The sequence below is a fragment of the Sinocyclocheilus rhinocerous genome, unplaced genomic scaffold, assembly GCF_001515625.1.
Source record: "Sinocyclocheilus rhinocerous isolate Xijiao unplaced genomic scaffold, SAMN03320098_v1.1 scaffold72, whole genome shotgun sequence".
NCBI classification, from domain to species: Eukaryota; Metazoa; Chordata; class Actinopteri; order Cypriniformes; family Cyprinidae; genus Sinocyclocheilus; species Sinocyclocheilus rhinocerous.
Window position 1 is genome coordinate 336542 of NW_015628351.1, and position 23533 is coordinate 360074.

Genomic DNA, 23533 nt, shown 5'->3' on the forward strand with positions numbered 1-23533 from the left:
AAGTGTGCTAGTGGATGAAGTTTCTGTCAGATGGTGCATGTCTCCATCTTCTGGTGAACTCCATACTACACAGCACTTCTTCCGCCAACCAAAAATAACAGATTAATTTCTTAACTTTGAAAATTATCATCTTTACTGACTGTTTCACAAAATATTTAAATAATAAGATGTCTACAATACTGACACATTAAACACAAGGCTTAAAAATAAGGCATAAAATGTGCTCAGTAAGACAAAAATTAAATTACATCCCTTAATACTTAAAATAAAACAAACCAGTTATCTTTACAAGGTGTATACAACATTAAAGGTTAATATTCATCTGAACAATTTTGGCAAATGACAATATACAAACACACATTGTGAATTGGCCACTTAACTTTCAAAATATTGTGTTGTTGAGAAGTAAATAAGTGTACTGAGCTAACTGACCTCAGCTTAATATGCTTTACATGTACCACTATCTGATGTCTAACCAATTTTAAAGCTTATCACGAAACTTATAATAACAACGGTATTGTGTGTACAAAAATGTAACGCACACTCGCGAACAGTAAAAGACATAAACAAGGAAAACAATATTTTAGAGCGGTCCACAAATTGGAAATAAACATGGTCATTATTTTATTCTCTGTAGGATAAAATAATCTTTTGTACCAAGGCTTTTAAATAAAAAAAAAATGCACATTGTTATTGCTTTGGATATAATTGACATGAGCCACTATCTCCAATCTAAATTCTCTATTTAATTAACCTTTCTAAATATCTCATTTTCCCTTCACCCTAAATTAAGGCAAGCAATATTTGATTTGTGACATAAAATAAGAATGATGTAGTGCTGAACATTGTTTTAGACATTGTAACAGATACAGACACAGATTAAAACCCAAGGCTGAGTATTCTGAAAATGATTTTGAATCAAGTTTTTTTAAACACATGGTAACCAGATTAAGCCAAAGCAATAAGAATATATCCAGCATCTAAATGGCTGTCTGTACTAGATCTTTTAAACGGTCAGACTCATCCGGTGACCTGTGAATACATAGTTGGTCATAGCTAAATAAATGTTTCAAAAGAAGCCATTGCACAATGTCAGGAGGTCAGTAACAATAATAAAGCTGGGAACGTAGATGTCTGAAGGAGTCCTCTCCATGTGCGCCAGCTTGCTCTCCCTCAAACAGCATGGAGTCTGGCATAACGACGCCCTCCAGAGGATCAGGCTGACAGAACTCCACCACAAACTCTTCCTCAGCCCCCAGCAGCGTTCTGGACCAGGCAGACATGTCAAGTCTTCCAGCCACTCCTCCATACTCTTGAGGCAGCACAGACTGAGGAATGACTCGATGGAGAGAGGCCAAGTCTGAACCGTGAAGAACATACTGTTGGGAGAAGACAGGCCCTTGTTTCCAGTATTATTGTGCTAGAAATGTCTGTGCGTAAATACCAGGATAAGAAGTCAGTTACTTACCCTCTCTGCCATTTTCTCTTTCAGAAATGGCTTAATTATTGCAAAAATACCCTTGAAGATACGTGGCTCATTTATAATGTTTACAGCCTTTATTCTGATTGGGAAGCCATCCTGAAACACAAAAGCAGCAGTCAGTGCTAAAAATCAATGACTTCATCGTAAATCATCTCTGGGCTACTTTTTCCAATGTCTTACCTGAAGGATACCAACAACTTTCTTTGCCAAAAGTGGTCCTGGATTAGAGGCTTGAGAGAGGCCAACTCCTGTATAATCCACCAGGATAACAATTCCATTCACTTGGGTTTCCTCAGGCTGAATCAGCTTCTCTAATGTCAAATAAATTGCCCGAATGTTGTCCACAAATGGGTAATCATTAGGCTTCCATTTACCTAGGAAAGCAAAAGACAAGAAAAAAATGTTTGTTGTAATCATCTTTTCGGCTCAATTATAACATATTTGTGTGCACGAATAAATCATTCATAACAAACAATGCAATATTTGGGGGGGAAAAAACAAAAAGAAGAGCAGCATTCTGGTTAAAGTGGAGGCACAGTTCCAAAAGGCTTTAATCCTATAAAACAGGGGATTCAAACTCAGTTCCTCGAGGGACGCAGCCCTGCCCCAACACACATACCATGTAGTTTCCAAATAAATGTAAATGACTTGATTAGCTGGATCAGGTGTGCTTAATTAGGGTTGAATCTAAACTGTGCGGGGCTGTGGCCCTCCAGGAACTGAGTTTGACACCCCTGCTATAAAGTATCATAATTCGATACATGAATTTCTAAGGCCTTGCTGAAAAACCTGTTGTACAGAAACTTCTACATCTTCATAATATTCCATATGTTTTTTTTAGTAAGTAAAAGACCTTTTAGTATAATTCTAAAAACATCCACCTTCAGGTCTTGTTTTTTTTGCTGCGAAATCTTTACTGATTTTTATGACATATGAATGACTTTTACATAGTAATATTTTAAGATGAACATTTACTGGACTTAAAGGGTTAGTTCACCGAAAAATGAAAATTTGATGTTTATCTGCTTACCCCCAGAGCATCCAAGATGTAGGTGACTTTGTTTCTTCAGTAGAACACAAACAAAGATTTTTAACACAAACCATTGCAGTCTGTCAGTCTTATAATGGAGGTGAATGGGAATCACGGCTTTGAGAGTAAAAAAAAACATACACAAACAAAACCAAATTAAACCCTGCCGCTCGTGACGATACATTGATGTGTAAAGACACAAAACGATCGGTCTGAGCAAGAAACTTTACCTCTGATTCACGCAATGTCCGAACTGTTCGAACTGTCCTGAGCGGCGGCGCATCCTCCTGAGCGCATTCTCAACAGCGGGCGCTCTTCTTCTTCTTCTTCTTCTTGCTTTACTGCGGATCACAGACTTATAAGTGCATTACCGCCACCTATCTCTCAAGTGGACCATAAAGCCATGATTTCCATCCACTGAGATCATAAGACTGACAGACTGCAGCAGTTTGTGTTCTACTGAAGAAACAAAGTCACCTACATCTTGGATGCCCTGGGGGTAAAGCAATTTTCATTTTTGGGTGAACTATCCCTTTAAGCAACCTAGGTTGACTGGATTACCCATACATTATTTTTTAGACAAATCATTTTGCATTATATGTTTTGCCCCCTGCAATGAAAACTACAGAGCTTTGATCATGAAACTACTCAATATATTATTGGGAGATATAGAATGACAACTGACATGTATATGCACTTTATGTAAGTTTGCTATACTAATATAATAACTAATTGATTAGCCATCAGAATTTCATCTTACTTTTTGATCATATAAATGTCAGCCGTTCCAAATTGCATGTTTTTGCCCATTTTGGGCCTCTGAATAACATTGAGGTGTTTTTCCTTCTTGAGTGTGAGCTCCATTTTTTCACTATATCATACTATATGAGACAATAAACTCTTCCATTTCAAAAGATTCTATTTTTTTCTAACTATTATGTCTTATGTCAGGTTTCACATAGTTATTTTTTTTTATAATTTATTAATCTAACCCAAATATTTGGATTTCATGTCTGATTAGGTCTTGTTAAGACAATAAGAAGAAGCATTACCTGGACGTAAACACAGTATGTAGCGTCCATGAGGGTCTGGTCTGGGCAGGACAGTGAGAAAACCCAGATCTAGGACGTGCTTCACTGTAGAGGGCTTCAGGTCCTGAAACACCTCAGGCCAGGCTTTCCGGCTGGCATGATAATTCAAGAGTAGCTGAAGGGCCCGGTCATAATCAAACTTTCTGGCCCTGAGGAAACGCAGCAGGAATGCATCGTCTAACCGTGTCCTCAGATTAGGGTGGTCTTTTAGTATCATATCTCGTAATGCCTGGACATCCCGGAGCCTCCATTCGGGCTTCTCCTGGAGCTCTTCCCGTGCCTTGGCCACTAGTTCAGGAGTCAGGGTGCAGGCGTAGATGGGTGGGGGAGGAGCTGGGAAGCCTACACCTGCCACCGCTTCCCTTGGTGGGCCAAGATCAATTTGACCATTTTGGTCTGCCATGGGCTATTGGTGTATAGAAATATTCAAGTCTCTTTAAATATAAAATAATGTAAATGACAAACATAGAACAGTTTATGGGCAATTGCATTTCCACAATTTTAGCTAATTTTAAACAATGTCTCAAAATAGAACAATACAGAAATACAATCGAAAATTTACAATAAATAAGGAACAAATAAGCATTTTTCATTTATGTTGACTCAGCTTAAAATAATTAAATTTATTACCAAGTCATTTTACTTTACTACTTTTTGGAACCTGTATTAGCTGTTAAGGTATTTAAGAAGTATTTTCTATTCCCTTCAATAGACTAGTGTGAAAATCAATATTTTTTGTTGGTAAATGTTAGATTTGAAAGACATTGGGTTCATATTTATATAATGACAATGTACCTCTTTCTGGTGACCATTAAATTAAAGTAATCATGGTATTATTTTCTACAGTATTTTCTAAATACAGCAAGATGTTTTATGAGGAACAACTGTAGTTGGACTCATATGCTTAAACATGAACTGCACTATCATATGAATAAGAAAAAATATATACATCTCTAATAACTGATGTCAGAACCATAGCTAAACCAATATGAAATCATCTTAACGCTACTGTGGTGCTCATGAATTACTGTAATTAAACATATAAAAACGACGCTTGGTACTTTAAAATGCTGAATGATTACATTTATCGTGATAGCTTCCGTTTTTCAACGTTTAATAGTTGATGCCCTTCACGTAAAACCGAACACAAATCAAACAGGGAATATAATCAACCTACCTACGAAATCCGCAATCAATTCCGTGTACAGGGAGAAGCCGTTCTACCATTGGTCATTCTGTATCATGTGATGTATGACGAAAGACACGTTTATTCTGCCTGTTTCCCTTAAAGCTGAAGTGTGTAATTTTTTCGAAATAAAACATCGAGATACCCCAATTAATATGCAGAGGCGATTATAAACAAGTAGCTTGTAGTCTGATTTACCGTAAAATGTAAACACTTTGACTCTATGACGGTATCAAACATTGCTCGGATTATTTGAGCATCTTTACAGCGCAACATTGGCTCAACCAATGGCGTCGGTTTGGGGGCAGGACTATGTGTTTTTGGCCAATTGCAGCAGACACAAAGAGTGTTTGGTTCGGGGTAACTTGTTTACAGACGCGGTACAGGTAAGGACGGGGATTTAAGCAAAAGTGGCGTTGGTTTTGGTTATAAAAAAATCGACTTTTACTTTTCATATGCTTTTATTGGCCACACCTTGTTACATTCTGTCCCATCGAAGTACCCTAGGTGTTCGAAACAGTTATGAAATAAAAAATGTTGAACTAAGCCAGTGGTTCTCAAACCTGTCCTGGAGTACCCCTATGGGCTTACATTTCTGCCACAATTCTGCGCGCGAAAGATCATATTTTGAGCGCACAAAAGTGCATTTTGCACACGCGCGATCTGAGTTTGTGGAGAAAATGTTCGTTTCGCAAAGAAAAAAGTCTTTCGAGCGCACGGAAATCAATTTTGCATTTAAAATACGTTTTTGGATGTGTGCAGACCTTCTCTTTTGCCCATGCAACGTTTCACTAGCTTGTTCACCCGATGCCCGCCCTCTGTGCTGGCTTAATGCCAACAGCTCGCGTGCTCAACACAACCCAGCCTTACAATGTGCCATAATTCCAGCCAATCAGAGACAGAGGCTGCTAAATTCTGATTGGCTGCCTTGACAACCAATCACAACATTATATCTTGAAAGCTACTTGACACTAGGTTTATTGAATTATAGATGTGATTAACGTGAGGTTCATTCAATAACTGGCACATCTGGTTATATCATTCCTGACAAAGATTTCTTAAGAGAAACTATCAGTAAAGGCGCCTGCTTTATGAATTGTTTTATTGTCTGTTATCAGTGTTAAGAAGCACACACCCCCAGCACTAAAAATCCTTGACCATTCTCTGCCACGTACACTTACTTTTATCATCTTGTTTTGAAGCAGGTTTTACAGCTGGAGATGATTACGAGCCTGAAAAGTTCCTCTGAAAAACTTTTGCCATTGAGTAAGGCTTTAAATTCGGAAGGAAATGGCGTATGCATGATCACAGTTTAAGTGCCTGCTGAAAAATAAAAAAATAAAAAATCTTAAACCAGTCTTACTTTGCTGGATTTTATCTGGTCTTCTAGCCTGACCTGATATTTCTCTGAAAATTGTACTAGTCCAGACCAACAAACCATTTTAGACTGGTTTAAGTTGGATTATCTAGGAGGGTATATAAAAAATAAAAAGGATTATTTGAGATGTTAGTTCAGACCACCCACTGAAATTATGGTGGATGCTGTTTAAAAACGTTATTATATAGAAATACGTTATAACGTGTATAACGTTATTATATAGCAGCTTGTGTGACCTCAAGATAAGATTCAAAAAGATAATTATAGAGATATGAATGGAAAGAAACAACAGCACGCTTTTATGTAAAAATATAGCCTTGACATTTAATATCAGTTCACATTGCAAGTTTGAAATTACCCTTCTCCCTGAAGGCAGTCATTGTAAATTGGCAGTAAATGACCAACATGTAAAACTATAAATGAGTGTGACATTCTCTTACTGTATGCATACATACACATCACTAGTTACAGTTAAGGGGTTGAACAGGAGACTTTTTTTTTTTTTAATCCTAAAATCATGAATTAGAAGAGACTAAATCCTTTTATGAAAAAAAGGAAATCATTATATTTACAATTGAAGTATGGCACAAACAGAAAAATATGAAATGCACATACTCTTAGCATACATAAAATAATTACCAGCATTTTGGTAAATAACAATATTTCCAAGGCACAAAATGTTATGTATTCTATTATGCTACCGTAAAAGTACTATAAGAGCCAGAAGCAAGCTGTTAAAATACTGTACAACAAAACAAACATCTGATCACATTCAGGCCTGCTGTAACATTTATGGAACTCAAACTCTCCTTGAAAGGAGAATAAAACTTGCATATCCTTTGTATAATATGGTCTTTTCTGACTTTTTAAATTCTGTTGTGACTCCTTGGGTTGTATAAATATGCACCACTAGTTCATTCTAAAACATACATACAGCAAACAAATGAGATGGGATGAACATATAGATTTAAAGTGTGATTGCTGCACACCTTTAAACTCAACTATTTTGGTCTAAAGTTCTTAAAATAGGAAATTCTGAACAATTTCACTGTGTCTTTTCTAAAAACCTTAAATTTAACAGCTAGTGAATATAAATGTCAGTGTTACTGTGTCCAGATGCCTATGAGAATGAATTGTCACACTCAGCACAGCCTATTCATAGTAACAAGTTAAAAACTTGATCTGTATTTCTCTGTGCACTCAGATGGCCTCTTGTTTGGTGATGGTTGGTTGAGGGATGGAGCTTGGTTGCTTTGGCACTGTGGCTATAACCCCCGGTGCCATTTTGTAATGATCAGAACCTGAGGCTGTCGGGGGAGATGGGATTGGAGTTTCCGGAGTTGCTGTTTGGAAAAAACAAAAAACAAGAGGATACATTAAATCAAGGTCCACATAGGGGTATTATGAAACCTTAAATAAACATAATTTGCATAGCATGATAACATGCGAAAGAAAGAAATCATTGGTTGACACAAAATAAGCACGCTTATGAAATTTCTGAAGGCATTAGGGTAGAAAAGCATTACAGTAGCCGTCTTTGACAAAATAAGCCTGATTAGTTTCTACGATTTTGGCAAGGATTACTCCAACAAGCCTGTTTGTCCCTGACTACCTGGTTTTCACATTTTAAGGACCTATATTTTCTGTTAGGTCTTCCTTCATAACAAATGTTCTTTCACTTGGTTCAAGAAGATAGAGTTACTTACACATCTGGCCATTGTGAATAGGAATGGCCATGTTTGTGGTGACTATGACATTGTTACTGAGGTGCTCCTGGACCAGATGTGGGTGTAGAGAATGATGGGCATGAGGAGCTTCATTAGCAGAACCTGACAGAAAAAGAGAGTCATTAAATCTCTGATTGGGAAGATCATTTACAAATCTGAATCAAGTAGGAACTTGTTTTTTCAGTCTATATGATCTATGTAGAGCAGATTATTAAGAAACCGGTAGTTATAGGCTGCCTTTTTTATCTTTTATAACAAGTTATTCCTGTTGTTCCCAGATGTTTATCATGCATCTCAGATATTGCAGCTTTTGACTGCTATCCAAAGTTAAGGGTCATTTATATACAGCGCTGTGCCACAATTGTCTGATAACCATGACTTGCACTTTTCTACAAAAATTTCATTTCATTAACAGAAATCAGTTACCTCCTAGAAGCATCTCTTGTAGCAGGTTGTCTATCTTCGCCATTCCAAACAATTTAACAAATTGGATTTGCTCGATCATTTGCCAGGTGATACTCTGTAGCGTTGGCAACAGAAGTAGTAGCTCGCCGAACCGTCCTCGCGAATCGTACTGCCGGTCATTTATGTAGTCCTCCAAACTAACTTGAACTTGGTATCGCATGCGTTTGATCTTGCTTGGGTCGCTTAAACCTTTGGCATCTACGTGAGTAGTGAAAGATCATCACATTAGATCAGTTTGAAAACTCACTTGATATTCTGATCTGTTTTGTCTCTTTTTTAGGAAAATTTATCTACCTGGATCGAAAAATACAATGGCCTTCAAACAGGCATATTCATTGTCATCGATCTGGAGATCCTGGAAGGGAAGGACTAACTCGTCAAGGATCCTTACAGCCACACGGCTCACCTCCAATTCGGGGCAATTTCGTGGAATTATATGATCATTACCTGCGAGAATCATGGAAAATTGTGAGGTAAAACATTAGTAAAATAGCTTGAGTCCAGAAGACTGTCATATCCACATTTCCAATGTGTCTTGCTTAAAAAACGTACCTAATAGTAAAATGTCCTTATACAGCATGGAGCGTTTGGCAGCTCCTAGCAGGAGATGTTCTCCAGCATGAGCTCGCAGTAAAGCCACCTGAGACAAATGAACAAGCGTTTGTTTGGTTAGAGCCCTTTTTATAACCATATCATCTCATTTTTTAACTTAAGATTAAATGTAGATATTTTTTAAGTATTTTTAGAGGCAAAATTAGGTTGGTCTTCATGCCTGTATGCGCATGTGTGTTTTCACGTGTATGTTTGTGTGAGAAGATGCGGTTTGAGGCACTCTCACCCACAGCTAAAACACTGATCAGTTATCATGCCTCAGTGCTCAGCATGTTAATGATTCTGAATGTCTCAAGAAGAGATGTAACTTTCAAACCAGCTCATCATATTCTAACCTGAGCCATCTAAATACATTAACCACCCAAATGAAAGATCTCTGAACTTTTTTTCCGACTGATATAAAAAATATGAGCCAGCTGGCATTAATATCTATGAAATATATATATTAGGAGTACTCCTAATATATATATATATTTCATAGATATGAATGCATTTTCAGCTAAATAAGACGTTCTTACCTCTTAATAAGAGGGATCTTACCTGATCATCCAGGGGAAGGTCACAGAATGCTGGGATGTATTTAGCCCATTCAACCAGCACCAGCAGCTGCTGTTTCATAGACTCGCACACATCAGTTATAGTGGCTACCTTCTTCGTTCTGATGTCGCCATTCAAGATAGGACCAGGTGATGAGATCTGCGTAGAAGCATATGGGAGAATTTTACATTTATAAATGTAAATCATATAATATATTTTAAAGGTGAATTTAGTCATTTCTGTGCCTCTAGCTACACCCAGTGAAACTGCAGAAATATTGACTGTTTCCGAACGGGTTTCCAAAACAATCTCCCGGTTTACCATTGGTCAGACAGTCATGCCCCAAACCCATGCCATTGGTTGAGCATGTGTTGCTATGCGGTTCTAATTGGAATGCTCAAACAAACAGGGCAATGTTTTGATAGCTGTGCCACAGTGTTTACACTTTTTCAGAGGAATCAACCTACAGATGTATTACTTATAGTCTCTTCATGTTAAACTGGGTTAAGAGAACATATTTTACACAATTCACCTTGTGATTTGAACCTAGATTTGAATCACACTGTGTACCTGTCTAGAAAGGACATCAGCCTGAATGAGTGCGTTTATGGAGGGTAAGCTGCTGTCTTCATAGCTGGATCTTCTGGTGCTAATCCTGTCTCTTTCATTCTGCACAGCTGAGAATGAGAAAAACACTTTTAATCAGCAAATTAACATTCAATTTAATACAAATACACATAGAAGGTTTATTTTAAACAAAAAACAGCTCTGGTTAAACCACTGAAATATACTCTTTCATTATCAGTATTAGTGAACCAGTTCTTACGACCAGTTGAGATTGCAGAGATGAGAGATATTTGCTGACTTTGTGAGAGGGGGGAGTCCTCAAGGTTGCGCTTTTTTTTTTCTTTTTTTTTATCAGTGTGCAGTTATGATGGCTCTAAACTGTTTGTTCAGCATAAACCAGACATAGACCTCAGTGCATTGTTGAGTGAACATTAACAAAATGTCTCTCGCTAACTCTTTCCCTGCTGTTGCAACATCTCCCATTTGCGCCACCTCATCCCCTAACCTCCCAAACAGGGCAGGGGGATTTAATCTGTTTTTTAGTTCTTTAACAGCATTATATAAATAAAGTCTTACAGCATGAACAAATACCTTCCTTCTTCATCCCAGCTCGAAAACATTTCTTTAGTCTGCAGTACCGGCACTGATTTCTCTTGTCTTTGTCCACTATGCACTGTCTGTTAAATCTGTATGGAAGCATAAAGAAGTCAGAGATTTACTTTGACATTGGATAAATTGGATGGAAACATGGTCTGTTATGCAGAATTATGGCATTATGTTTGCAAAATGTAGCCAAAAGTTAGGTTTCTGACCTGCAGGAATACATGTGGTTTTTGCGTACGCTGCGTCTGAAGAACCCCTTGCATCCGTCACAGCTGGAGGCTCCGTAGTGCTTTCCTGTGGCCCGGTCCCCACAGATGGCACATAGGGTGCCGGCCCCTAAATGGTTGGCAACATTCATGTTGGCACTCTCAGCTGGCGAGGAGTCTGAAATCATGGAGGATCTTGAATTTAGTGTCACAAGTGATTTAAATTCTCTTTTCTGTTTTTAACTATTAATTTCAAGCCAAAAAAAATTGTGTGAGAAAGAAGAGCTGCTTAAAATCCCAGAGTCGATTTTAAGCAGCTCTACGTTCTCACACTATTTTTTTGGCTTGAAAACCCATTAAGTTTATGTAATGCCGTGAAACACTTCTTTTTCTGAATGAGACTTAAATATCTGGGTTGCAGATTGAACCAGTCAGACTCCTGATTCCAGACCAATCAGAGTTAAAGTAAATAGGGGAAAGGTCATGGGGTGAAAAATACTCTCAAAAAGACATTTTTATAGCTAAATCAATTGGCAGTGAATCATCATCATGAACATGAGCTGGAAAGGGCTGTTTGCTAAGTAATCCAGAAGTGATTAGTGCTAAACCTGTACAAAAGCTACAACAAGATCATCTTAGATTATGTGAACGCTAATTAGTGTTCTTGATGACCTAACTTAACAAATGTAACAAAAAAATTAACAGTAACATATGATTCTTATGGGTCAGTTTGATTTAAAAAAAGATTATGACGATAGTGATTCGATTTTATGTTGATGACAGAAATAATTTAAACGTTAATAATTTCAAAAGATGTGCGAGTTGTTAAATGTTTTTTATTATGTTAGAGGTAATCAAAGATAATTACATTAAAACCCAAGCAATGATCAAAGGCAAAACGTTGTTAAATGGCTCATCAGTGTAAGTGATTATTTGGTGATCATCTAAATGTAGAATAATTTGTGATTTCCCCTAAACTGTTGTGCTTAAATATATTTGATTTAAAAATGTTAAAATGTAAAATATTGGCTGTAGTATTTCATAATTACAAAAAAGTTATAATTTTATAAAATTATATTATAAATAATTTAAATATACTGTTGAATAAACACCCTCTACAATGAATGACAATGTAACTTCAATATTACATTTTATTTTCAAATGTCAATCTAACTCAAATGTAAACATTTTATAAATTGGACTCTAACTGCTTTACCTAAATATAACTACCATACATATTAGATTACTTTGTCAGGTCGATACTCGTTGGATATCAATTTGTTTCACAAAACCTAGACATGGGAGACTTGGCTGCGAAACATTTACATGACACCCTCTTTGCTCAGTAATCATTCATCCTGGTGTCAAACTTCTCTTGAAATACTATCCAAACAAGTCATTTTATCCCAAGCCGACTGTATGAGAACAAGCTAGAGGAGATGAATGAACCTCTTCTCCTTGTAGAGTACCCTGTCTGCAGGACAAAGCATGCTGTGCTTCTTATCTTCTCCTGAAAAATTAATTTTGTATTGGCTTTTACAATCAGTATTGGGTGTTCTGTGCAAAAGGTTACGAACTTGCCAATTGGCACTTAACTATAACTCTGTTAAACATCTGCCTCCCACACTTGACCATATACTATATACTAGCCTATATAAGTCACTAAAGGTCTCAAAGTTCACTGCGGGTCTGAGCGGATGACTCACCTGTGCTCATCGCAAGCACTTGCATGTTCTCAAACTCCAGGGTGGTGTAGGCTGGGTCCAAGGCCTCGCTATAGTCTGCCATCTCCATGTCTACTAGTGGTTTGGACAAACGCATTCTCAGCTACCTGATGCTGGGGAGAAAGACTTGTCCTCTCCACAGCATTTGGACACCCCCTCATAGGCCAAGCCCCTCCTCTTGGAGGGGTAGACACCTCTGAGTGACAGGGGCCATGTCCTCAAGGGCAAAGATGAGGCTTGCTGTGATTGACAGTTCGGGCCTCCTCCCAGGGCACGGCCCCATTCTGAAGTGGGATGGCTCTTATGTTAATGATTAAAGTGCTAAATCAGAGTTGTTTTTTCAGAGACGGAGACAAACAGGGGGTTTTACTGTCTTATTTTTTGTCTCAATGCCCTAAATTGACTACTAGAAAATATAGCCAGTCTCAACACTATGCTTTCTATCTCAGTTCCCTAACAAGGGCTTTAGGGGTCAAGAAAGATGACTGTCTGGGTCTTGACACATATTAGACACTATGGAAAAAGTCACTCGTATTTGACTCTAATGTATAAGATTGAAAGTAAGTGGTCCGCATTGCAACGTGCAAATTACGTGTTTGCTAAATCTCTGTTAATTCTAGCACAATAAACAACAGCAATAACTCACACAGAGTAAAATTTGTGGCCTTTATGTAAAAGAGCTCATTGTTCTGTTGAACATTCTGCATGTGCACGTGATGCACAACTCCATTCCTGTTGTACAGAAGAGATTGTTTACTTCTCATCAAACCTGTGCTAAACTAGCATTTGGTAGGCAGTAAAATATCTAGATGAATTTGTGATAACACACAGACAGCTGTGTTGCCAGAAATTCACTGTAAAAAGTAATGTTTCTGGACATTTTAATCTCATATGTCAATATAATGGTAATATACACTGGCGTTCAAAAGTTTGGGATCAGAAATATTTTTTATGTTTTTTAAAGAAGTCTCTTATGCTCATCAAGGCTGTATTTATTTGATCAAAAATACAGAAAAAACAGTGATATTGTGAAATATTATTGCAATTTCTAATATTGCTTTCCTATGTTAATATACTTTAAAATGTAATTTCAAATCTTTTCTAACAATAAATGTCTTTACTATCACTTTTTATCCATTTAACACATCATTGTGGAATAAAAGGGTTAATTTCTTTCAAAAATTTGCTGACCCCAAACTTTTGGATAGTAGTGTATATTGTAACACAAAATTTTTATTTTAAAGGGCTCCTATTATGCTCTTTTACAAAGTCTTGATTTTGTTTTGGGGGTGTACTACAACAGGCTCTCATACTAGGTTGTTCGAAAAACACAGTATTTTTCACATATTTTACATTATTACAACACAACACTGTTCTTTTTAACTTTTTATTTACCAAAGAATCCTGAAAAAAGTATCACAAGTCCCAAAAATAAGCAGCACAACTGTTTCCAGCACTGATTATAAATCAGCTTATTAGAATGATTTCTAAAGGATCACGTGACACTGAAGACTGGAGCAATGATGCTGAAAATTCAGCTTTGCTTCACAGGAATAAATTATATTTTAAAGTGTATTAAAATAGAAAACTGTTATTTTAAATTGCAGTAATATTTCATAACATAAATTTTTTTTCTGTATTTTTCATAAAATAAATGCAGCCTTGATGAGTATAAGAAACTTCTTCAAAAAACATAAAAAATCTTACTGATCCCATACTTTTGAACAGCACTGTACGCGTAGTAAAAATGGGTAGTTAGTAGTTAAATTAGTAGTCAATAAATACATTTCATTCATTTATTTATTTATTTTACTGTAACTCTTACTGTAAATTGTATGACAATTCATACTGTTCTTTTTTTTTAGCGTTTTACTGTAGAATTGCATGTATTGTCCTGTTAAAACAACGTATACAGTAAGTTTTTTTTCTTTTACATTACTCTGTTATATTACATATTATTTTATTCCTTTCCCATTAAAATTTCTAACATTTTTAAGCTTTGGTGGCATCTGTTATTATCTCCACATATTGGCATTCAAGACTTGGCATTCAAACTATACTCTTAAAAAGAAAGGGTCTTTATTGGCATCTATAGTTCCATGAAAAAAAAACATTAACATCCATGGAACCTTCCCATTGCAAAAAGGTTGATTAGATTATTAAAATGTTCTTCACACTAAGAAAAAAAAATATTTGAGGAATCCAAAAAGGCATTGCTGTGAAACCCCCTTTTGGAACCTTTTATTTTTTTAAGAGTTTTTTTTTTTTTTTAAGATTCTGACAAAACAGTCTCTAAATGACCTTGAGATTAGAAAAACTGAGATGATCGTCTCTGTACATATTGTAATGCCAAATCTGTAGAACAATCTATATTTTCCCCAACTCTTTTGGGAGTGGATAAATCTATTTGTTACTCAAACAGGAAGATTTGATGTAACAATTACGCAAGTACCAACTTCAAGTACGTAAGTATCAGGGCCAGTGCAAACAGAGGCAAGTATGTATATTTGAAGAGTAGAAAGCAACAGAACAAACCATGGGTCATCGTTCCTCAGTTCAGACCTGCCCTGGAGCCTGTAAAATCCACCTGCCTATATAGAGAATATAGAGCTACTGTAGCTATACTGTCAGATGAACAACCTAGATTCTTGCTGTTTAAATCAAGTTTGTTTGAGATACTTCATTGCTGTAATAGGTGTGTCACAGTAGTGTTTCGTGTTTGTTTTATGTTTAAATTAAATTACTCCACCGCATGAAATTTAATGAGAATGTGGGATTATGTATTTTATGTTGAGCTTGCTAAAACACCCCAGACATTGTTTACTGTCTGTAAATGGCAGATCCCACCTGACCATCTCTGTGGACTAAAAGTGCTGAGCTGGTTTTAAACCGGCTGGAAAACACCTAAACTTACAAGATAGCTGGTTCTGAATACATTAGACACTTGCATATTCATAGAGATATAAAAAGTTAATTATATTCACAAGAAGAAGTGTCTGTATGGTTGTGTCTTGCCTAAAGCTTTGACCGGATGATGTTTGACTCGTACATCTCAAAATAAATCTAGAAGAAGTTGCCGACTTTTTAGCCTATACTGTAGATCAGGAACACGTAGTCTTCTTTATTTCTGTACAAGATGACTTCACTTCTCCAGTAATTAACCTGAGTAATGACAATCAGTGTACAGGAATGACTCAATGGACAAATCTTATCTGAGTCACCATTAAATTCCTTATCGCAGCACACATCTCCATGTTTCTGAGGAATGACCTCTATAAAATATAATCTGTAAAGTTATGGCCCTTTCTCACATGCGCCTCAGCGATCAGAGCAAGCAGGCGTAGATAACTACATTAGATCATTACCTCACATGGGCAAAAGCCTCTTGGTGTACACACCTATTTAACAGATACACATCTGCAGGATGTGCTGATGTGGAGTAAGAAAACAGTTGGTTTAGCTATGTATTCATTAACTGGTATTTGTGTCACTCGTGTACTTTTATTAACACGGCAGGCCATAGGTGTAAATTAATTATTTGATTTGAAAACAGGACATTTAGATTTTTGAGTAAAATATTTATGGATAAATCTATTTAATTGATTTTAAACTTTATAGTAATGTAAAACACTTTATTGGAATTATTTATTTTGTTGACATAGTATTCTTTTATTTATTTATTTTTTGCTTTTATGACCACATATTAATTGACAGTCTGAAGGGAAGGTTTGTTCTTGTAATACAGTTACTTTATTAAAGTTATACACTTTCCCTCTTATACAATTACATTTAATTGATGTTTAATTAATAATATTTTTTTCCTCATATTGATTTAAAAAATCTGTTTTCCACCAACTAATGTCTAAGGCAATGCATTATCAAACACTGTCATTGTTTTTAATTAATAACGTTCAGTCACACCCATAATGCTTTTAAATGGTTTATTATTTTATTTTATTTTGACCGCATATTAATTGACAGACTGCATTGAAGATGTTTTCTTATAAAAACAGTTACTTACACTTTCCCTGTTGTGCAATTCAACTGAATTTATTTTTAATTAATAATTCTACGTTTATAGTATTCATCTTCATGTTGATTTAAAAAAAATCTCTTATGCGCCAACCGATATGCAATGAATGATTAACACTGTCCTTGTCCTCAACACAGCTGTAATACTTTTGCATGGTTTTCATATTTGTAATGTTTTTGCACAGTCCCACCACTCATTTCTCCTCCTGTCATTTCCGCACCTGTTCCTTACTCTATCAGTGATGCCACAGACACTGAACCCTTAGATTGAACCAGTACAACAAATTCAAAGCAACCCGCATCAAACGGTCAACATTTTCCACCATTATCTGATCAGTGTTGCAAGACGGACGTTTACATGCGCACTGCAGCGTGGTGCAATCGTACTTTGAGTCTCATCACAGAAGACAATATGACATAGCACATGTCCTGCCCTGATCGTCTTCTCTGTGTGATATGAGGCAGCGATGTCATGTCCTATAATCAGTCACCCATACCGCCTGCCTGGGGCTAAAAGTCAGAAGGTTGATGTAACTCCTCTGCCTATTTTCCCCTTTGAAACTTCAAACTCCAGTTTGTGAACAAAGTCCTGTCTATCTCCACAATAAGGATCTCCGACCACTGACCAAACTCCATTTGTAACCACTGCCTATTTGTACTTTCTCTCCAATGACTCTTTTCATTTCACCTGTCTGACCAAATGGGAATAACAAGTAGCACTACAAAGGTGGATGTGAAATGCACATGTTGTGGGAAGCGGTGGCCTACAAGGAATAACATGCTCTTGGAGTACTCGGGAATGTGTTTTACGTGGGAATATGAGTGTTTTGCTTTCTTTTGATTTTGAATATTTGATAAGAATGGGAGAAGACGGCAGGAATATGCTTACTAAAGCTCATTCGAGGTCAGTAGAAAAGCCACTGTAGATTGACTGAGGTAGATGGCACAGATATGTGAGTATGGCGACATAGTGAACACACAACAGATTGTCAACAGATTGGTTGGTAACCTGCTGCAAGCTCACACGGCTCATGCCCTTTGGGGGCAAAATCTTTACTTTTGCTTACTCTAAAAAATAATTTTTGACATCTATTTGTAGTTTTAAACTGTTGCAGTGTTAATAACACCTAATGTAAGAATGCTGAAATGTATCTTTATCCTAAGTGTGGAGGGGCTGATAAGTGTGGATAATGCCCCTCCCCTCTGTCTAAACTTTTTTTTTTAGTCTCGTAAGGCTGTGGTGCTTTTTAAAGGCCTGTCGAGTCTAAATCGATGGTCAGATGCTAAATATTCCTAGCATTTAGGACATTTTCATTGTTTTTTTTTCTTTGATGGTTCATATTCAATTTTAATTGTATATTTAATTAGCTGATGATAATCAAACTAAGAATTTAAAGTATTTGCTAATCAAGCTCTTGTCAGCACCAAGAAGCTGAGAATCATGTCATGTGATCTGTTGCTCTGACAAGTGTTCAAGCCTTGTTAAGTTTTTAATACATAACTCGGGTGCAAATGAAGAGAATTTACCAGCAAAACCTGTGATTCCTGCCAAGATGCAATTCATGAGGTTGCTAGTGGCTTTATGATGGCCAGTTAAGACCTAAAGCCTTATAAACAATGGACAGATTTTCAAAACAACTTGAATTCACTTTCTTCTTTATGACAACCTTTTTCTCCTTCATTTAAATGTTTGCATATTTAAATGTCAATTTTCAGGATTTTAGTTCCAGTGTATTTAAACAAAATTGATACTGCCCGTGTTATTTTAGCATCAAGATACACTTATTATTTTATCATTAATATTATTATTAATATTTCCAATTTCATTTTCAATTTTAATTTAATTTTGCAGTGTGTTTTTGTCATTTTTAGCAGTTTATATACAGTTTGTATATAATTTTTTTTTTTTATTATTTGTTAATGGTTTTAGTTTCAGTTTTAGTTAACTATATAATGACCCTGGATACTGTGTCAGGTAAATGTCTTTTTAGCAGTGTGTTCGATTTTAAAAGAGATACTTTATAACTCAAAGCCATTTTCTTAAGAGACAAAACTATCCTCCTCCGTAACGATTAACCGAGACACTTATCTATGAAGTTCCCATAGTCCTCACCCTTCAGAGTATTTGTAGTCTAGGTAATCATAAACCCCTAGGGCCTAAAATTGCACAGCCTCCATAAAGTATTCCAGTTTAAAACTCAAAATCATTGGGTAATAATATGTTTGCCAAAAAAGAGTCACATTTAGCCAACCTTTGCTGTTACTTTCTGCTTATCACTTTCTATGTCATGCTTTACATAAGAAACATGATAAAGCCACTGATAGGATTTTGTCCTGATCGCTTGCCTGCTTGTTTATCGAGTGATCCCAGCTTTATGGGATTACATACTATTTGACAACTTACGCTACTGAAATGATCAAGCTTCTTTGTTACTTTCATCACATTACAAAAGCTCAAGTAGCTCTGTGCACATCACGCAGGTAAACAGTTGCATCAATAAACATTTAGAGCAATGCTCTTTGTAAATCAATCACATCTTCTGATAAGGCTCTTTCAATGATTAACTGTTTTTCTGCTGAGAATCGCTTTGGCTGTTGACCCAATCATATTTGCAGGCTGAGTGATGCTGCGTGGACAGTTATCACTCACTTGTTATCATCAATCAATCACCTTTTCATCACAGTGTACAGCTCTCGAGATCATTTTACCCAAACAAGTTTAACTTTACCCCAGTTTATCGGAGCTAAAGAGTCTTAAGTGGTTATTAAATTTGTTATAAGTTAACGTACTGGGGCTTGGTGTACATTAACTCATTTGTGCTGTTTTGAAGTCATTTTCTTGCAGTCTGAGTATCACGATAGTACAAAACAAAGTACATAATTGTATAATGAATATGGTGTTTTACAAGTGTGATCATTATTTAACCGCTTTAACGACGCAATGGAAACTCAGCACAAGAAGAATCTGGAAGCCTTTTTTCCCCCATGTTTTTCATTAATCTTGGATGATGTCGGCATTTCTGTGATGATACATCACATTTAGAATCTCAGATATCAGACTGTCAGATCATTTCTTATGTCATTATTCTATTAATAGTTTCATGTTTAATATTTTAGATTACATCCGGAGTCAGATATTATGGGCGTATAGAGTAGGTTCCAAGTAACTGAGAACATTTGATTTAAAGTGTAATGTAAATAAATAGAACATTTTAGAATTTTGCAAAATGTAAAACAAATAAATGTTATAATGTGAAATTCTTTGGTCACTAATCAAATAAGTAATTCGATTAGTGTTATTTTAATATCATTAAGATACTATTATAGTTTTTATTTTGAATCCATTTATTTCGAATTTTTATATTTTCTGTTTTCATTTTAATTTTTAGTTAAACTTTTAGTAATTTTGTTGTTTTGCCAATTTTCAGTCGTTTTTGTTTATATATATATATATATATATATATAATTTGTTATATTTCAATTAACAAAAATGTTTTTTAATGGTTTCAATTTTAGATTTGTTTTTAGTTAACTATAGTGACCCTGCTATATATAGACACATTTATATAATCTATGTTGCATCAACCTTGGATTGTTTTTCCTACCGAGATAAAATTACATTTGAAAATTTTTAAAGATATTTTAAGAAACACATCTGAGAATGTCCCAACATTTTTAGTGTGCACAGTCGAGTATACTATTAAGTAGCACCTTCATGTGGACAAAGCTTGCAATTACATCTGTAAAGTTCTCAGTGTTGGGGCCTTCCTGAGTAGAACCACAAGGACTTCACCAATTATCAACTGAAATCCCCAAAAATCTCAAGTCTGCAGTGATTTTAATAAGCACAGTCAGTTTTCCATAACAGCCATTCTGACATAAAGAAGTAAACCCAAACCAGACTTGGTTTCTCACTCTGACCTGACCATAAATTTCTAGATCTAATCGAGTCAAATATTCTGCACTATATGACTGTTTTGAAGACATTCAACAACTTTTAGCTTTTAAATGTTTCATTGTGCTCCAGTATGTCTCATCATCGTTGTTCTAATAAGTGTCATTACTGCCCAAATTGTTGGGCAATGACTGTCCAATTTTTCATGTCTTTTTTTACCTATATGTTGTATCTTGTCAACAAACGAAATCGAAGTCACACAGATTTTTGGTGAACGCCACTCTATTTAGGATGTAAACAAACTCTCATAATCTACCTCCCGAACCTTCAGCCTCAACTGTACTAAAAGAGGCAGTGAATCTGCGCTCGCTGTACCTGGTGTGGTGTTGAAGTGGCCCGTGCCATGTCCTTCAAACATCCTGCAGTGGTCTGTGGTCCTGAGAGCTGGCAGGGACCCCCGGCTCCTCAGCCTCCTCCACACAATGACCTATCCATTCAGTCCTCAGTGTGTCTCTGTGAGTGTGAGAGTGTGTGAGGGAGCCGGCGTTCTCACACACTCTGACCGGCAGCTCGACCTAATCTCTTAATGCCTGTCACAATGAGATTTGATTGGGGGCTTGAGCGCACGGCCTAATAGCGTCAAGTGTACAGAGCGTATAATTCATGTCTGGCACTTCCTGTTCCCGAGGCCCCTGGATTCTCCCTTAATTGGATGGGAAACATTAACTCGTCATTTTTATGAGTGTGACACCAGTGTTTAGTCAGTGAAGATACTTCTGAATTGAACAGTTTTCTGGTGCTGAGGAGAGAATGGTACGGAGACATCACTTACAGTTAGCTGTCTGAAGTTTTGGAGAGTGCTAACTAGTAGCCAATTTAGCCGAGTTTTAGCAGAATTGTTCTGGTGCCAATCTGGTATATACCATTCAAAAATATGGGCTTGGGAAGATTTTTAAAATGTTTTTGAAAGAAGTCTTTAATGCTCAACATGGATGTTTTTATTTGTATCCCAGAATACAGTAAAGAGAGTAAAATTGCGAGTTGTGTTTCAGTGATCCTTCAGACATCATTTTAATATGCTGATTTGCTGCTCAAGGAACATCTCTTATTATCAATGTTGTGATGCTTAATGGTAAATGTTTCCGTATTTATTTGATGTAGATTTTTTGTAACATTATAAATGTCTTTACTATCACTTTTCATCTATTTAAGGTGTCCTTGCTTTAAAAAATTTTTTTACTTACGTCAAACCTTTGAACAGAAGTATATTTAACGCCCACTTTCCACCATCCAATCTATTTCCAATTTATACATTTTCGATCTTTGAGTCATGTATATCCTGTTAACTAAGAAAGATTACGTTTTTTTATGCATTGCATGATGCATAAAATAGCACAGAGGATGTATATATCATGTACATTGGTTGTGAACAATGGGCATTCTTTGTTGCTGATGTATATCTATTTTTATCATCAAGATTTATATGAATGTAAAACGAAATATCAATTTGTTTTCATCTTTTAAAAGGCCTAATTTTAAATAGTCCTGCAGTGTGACAAATTATTTTTAAAAAAGTTTCCATTTAAAATGTTTGTTTAGTCTCTCTATTGATATGCAAAATGCTAAAAGGCACATGCATAATTATTATAGATTAATTAGCAAAATGCTGTTAATAATTGTGGCGAATAGCATGGCATAGCATAGAACATGGAAATTTCCCAAACGTATTTATCAACTACACTAATATAAAAAATCCATATAAAATAAATAAAATCTATAATATAAAAAGTCAAGAGTTAAGCAGTACTTTAAAAGTATAGAATATTAAATGTGGATTTGGTTGCTTAATTCCAGTTTGAAAGGCTCTATGTAATGCTGCATATTGAACAGAGATGAGTTCTGTGATCAGGAGAAAGAAACACTTCTGTGACTATTGATCAGGAACAAATATTTCCAGACTTGGAAGAGAGTCTTTGGAATGTTGCTAAAAGTATAGAAATTCTACAAACACTTTGTGCCATTGTGGCTTGTTGACTTTGGTGGCTGCTTGTTCTGGCCTTGAACAGTCTCTGAGCTGACAGCTGGAGCTCAGCATTTCAGGGCAAACAGTGTTCCTTGCTCGAAAGGTGTTCAACAGCACTTCTTGTGTTTAATTTTAGACGGTGATCCTGTAAGTCAACTATTTGTGCAAGTTCTAACAGGCAAGCAAGTCTTCCATGTTACTCCTCATATGCTGCTATAATGTAACATAAGCTTTGATTTGAATTTTTAAAAATTACATTTTTATTTTTTTATTTAATCATTTATATGAATAGGCAATAAAGGTTGAAGAGCTAGTTACAGTTGCATGGAAAATTAACATTTTTACAGCGTACTTTATATCTAGCTTAATATTAAAGGAATAGTTCACCCAAAAATGAAAATTCACTGAAAATGTACTAACCCTCAGTTTATCTCAAATGTGGATGAGTTTTTCTTCATCAGAACAGATATTTTGTATTCCATCACTTGCTCATCAATGGATTCTCTGCAGTGAATGGGTGCTGTCAGAATGAGAGTCCAAACAGTTGATAAAAGCATCACAATAATCCGCAGGTAATCCACACGACACAATTCATTTTAAAATTAGTCCTATTTCCTGCTTTATCCAGTAAAACGTTGTCTTGTCTTAAGTATTTATTAATATTTTTTGTATATGTTGAGTTGTGTGGATTGCTTGTGGATTACTGTAATGTTTTGATCAGCTGTTTGGACTCTCATTCTGACGGCACCCATTCACTGCAGTTGATCCATTGGTGAGCAAGTGATGTAATGCTAAATTTCTCCAAATCTGTTCCAGTGAAGAACTCTTCTACATCTTGGATGGCCTGCAGGGTGAGTATATGTTAAGCAAATATACATTTTTGGGTGAACTGTTTCTTTAATTTAGAAATATACTATTGTTCATTGTTCACACTAGTTCATATTGCTTTAAATCTTGCAAATATATAGCAGTTT

At 36.0% G+C, this 23533-nt stretch overlaps 2 protein-coding genes across 3 annotated transcripts; both read right to left on the reverse strand.

The window, feature by feature from the left end:
* Window positions 1-611: 611 nt before the first annotated feature.
* Window positions 612-4839, reverse strand: LOC107737508 (alpha-tocopherol transfer protein-like). 2 transcript variants are annotated; one of them, XM_016548998.1, is made up of 5 exons: window positions 4782-4839; window positions 3566-4010; window positions 1664-1857; window positions 1469-1579; window positions 612-1379 (listed from the first exon to the last, which is right to left on the reverse strand). In XM_016548998.1, the coding sequence occupies exons 2-5, from the start codon at window positions 4005-4007 to the stop codon at window positions 1101-1103; spliced, it is 1026 nt and encodes a 341-aa protein (XP_016404484.1). In that variant the 5' UTR covers window positions 4008-4010; window positions 4782-4839; the 3' UTR covers window positions 612-1100. The 2 variants fall into 2 exon arrangements, with proteins under 2 accessions (XP_016404484.1, XP_016404485.1); XM_016548999.1 differs by lacking the exon at window positions 4782-4839 and adding an exon at window positions 4687-4765.
* Window positions 4840-6485: 1646 nt separating this feature from the next.
* Window positions 6486-12832, reverse strand: hnf4a (hepatocyte nuclear factor 4, alpha). Its single transcript, XM_016548996.1, has 10 exons — window positions 12592-12832; window positions 10889-11063; window positions 10668-10762; window positions 10080-10186; window positions 9513-9668; window positions 8913-9000; window positions 8655-8807; window positions 8322-8558; window positions 7875-7997; window positions 6486-7511 (listed from the first exon to the last, which is right to left on the reverse strand). The coding sequence occupies exons 1-10, from the start codon at window positions 12704-12706 to the stop codon at window positions 7369-7371; spliced, it is 1392 nt and encodes a 463-aa protein (XP_016404482.1). The 5' UTR covers window positions 12707-12832; the 3' UTR covers window positions 6486-7368.
* Window positions 12833-23533: the final 10701 nt, after the last annotated feature.

Excerpts from the sequence above, each read along its gene's own strand:
- hnf4a (XM_016548996.1), bottom strand. The coding sequence starts at position 12,706 with ATGCGTTTGTCCAAACCACTAGTAGACATGGAGATGGCAGACTATAGC. Across the intron at positions 9,669-10,079 it reads CTGATGTCCTTTCTAGACAG|ATCTCATCACCTGGTCCTAT; the intron begins GTACACAGTGTG and ends GCTTCTACGCAG. Across the intron at positions 7,512-7,874 it reads TATTCACAATGGCCAGATGT|CAACTCCGGAAACTCCAATC; the intron begins GTAAGTAACTCT and ends TTTTCCAAACAG.
- LOC107737508 (XM_016548998.1), bottom strand. The coding sequence starts at position 4,007 with ATGGCAGACCAAAATGGTCAAATTGATCTTGGCCCACCAAGGGAAGCG. Across the intron at positions 1,858-3,565 it reads CATACTGTGTTTACGTCCAG|GTAAATGGAAGCCTAATGAT; the intron begins GTAATGCTTCTT and ends TTGCTTTCCTAG. Across the intron at positions 1,580-1,663 it reads AAGTTGTTGGTATCCTTCAG|GATGGCTTCCCAATCAGAAT; the intron begins GTAAGACATTGG and ends TTTGTGTTTCAG.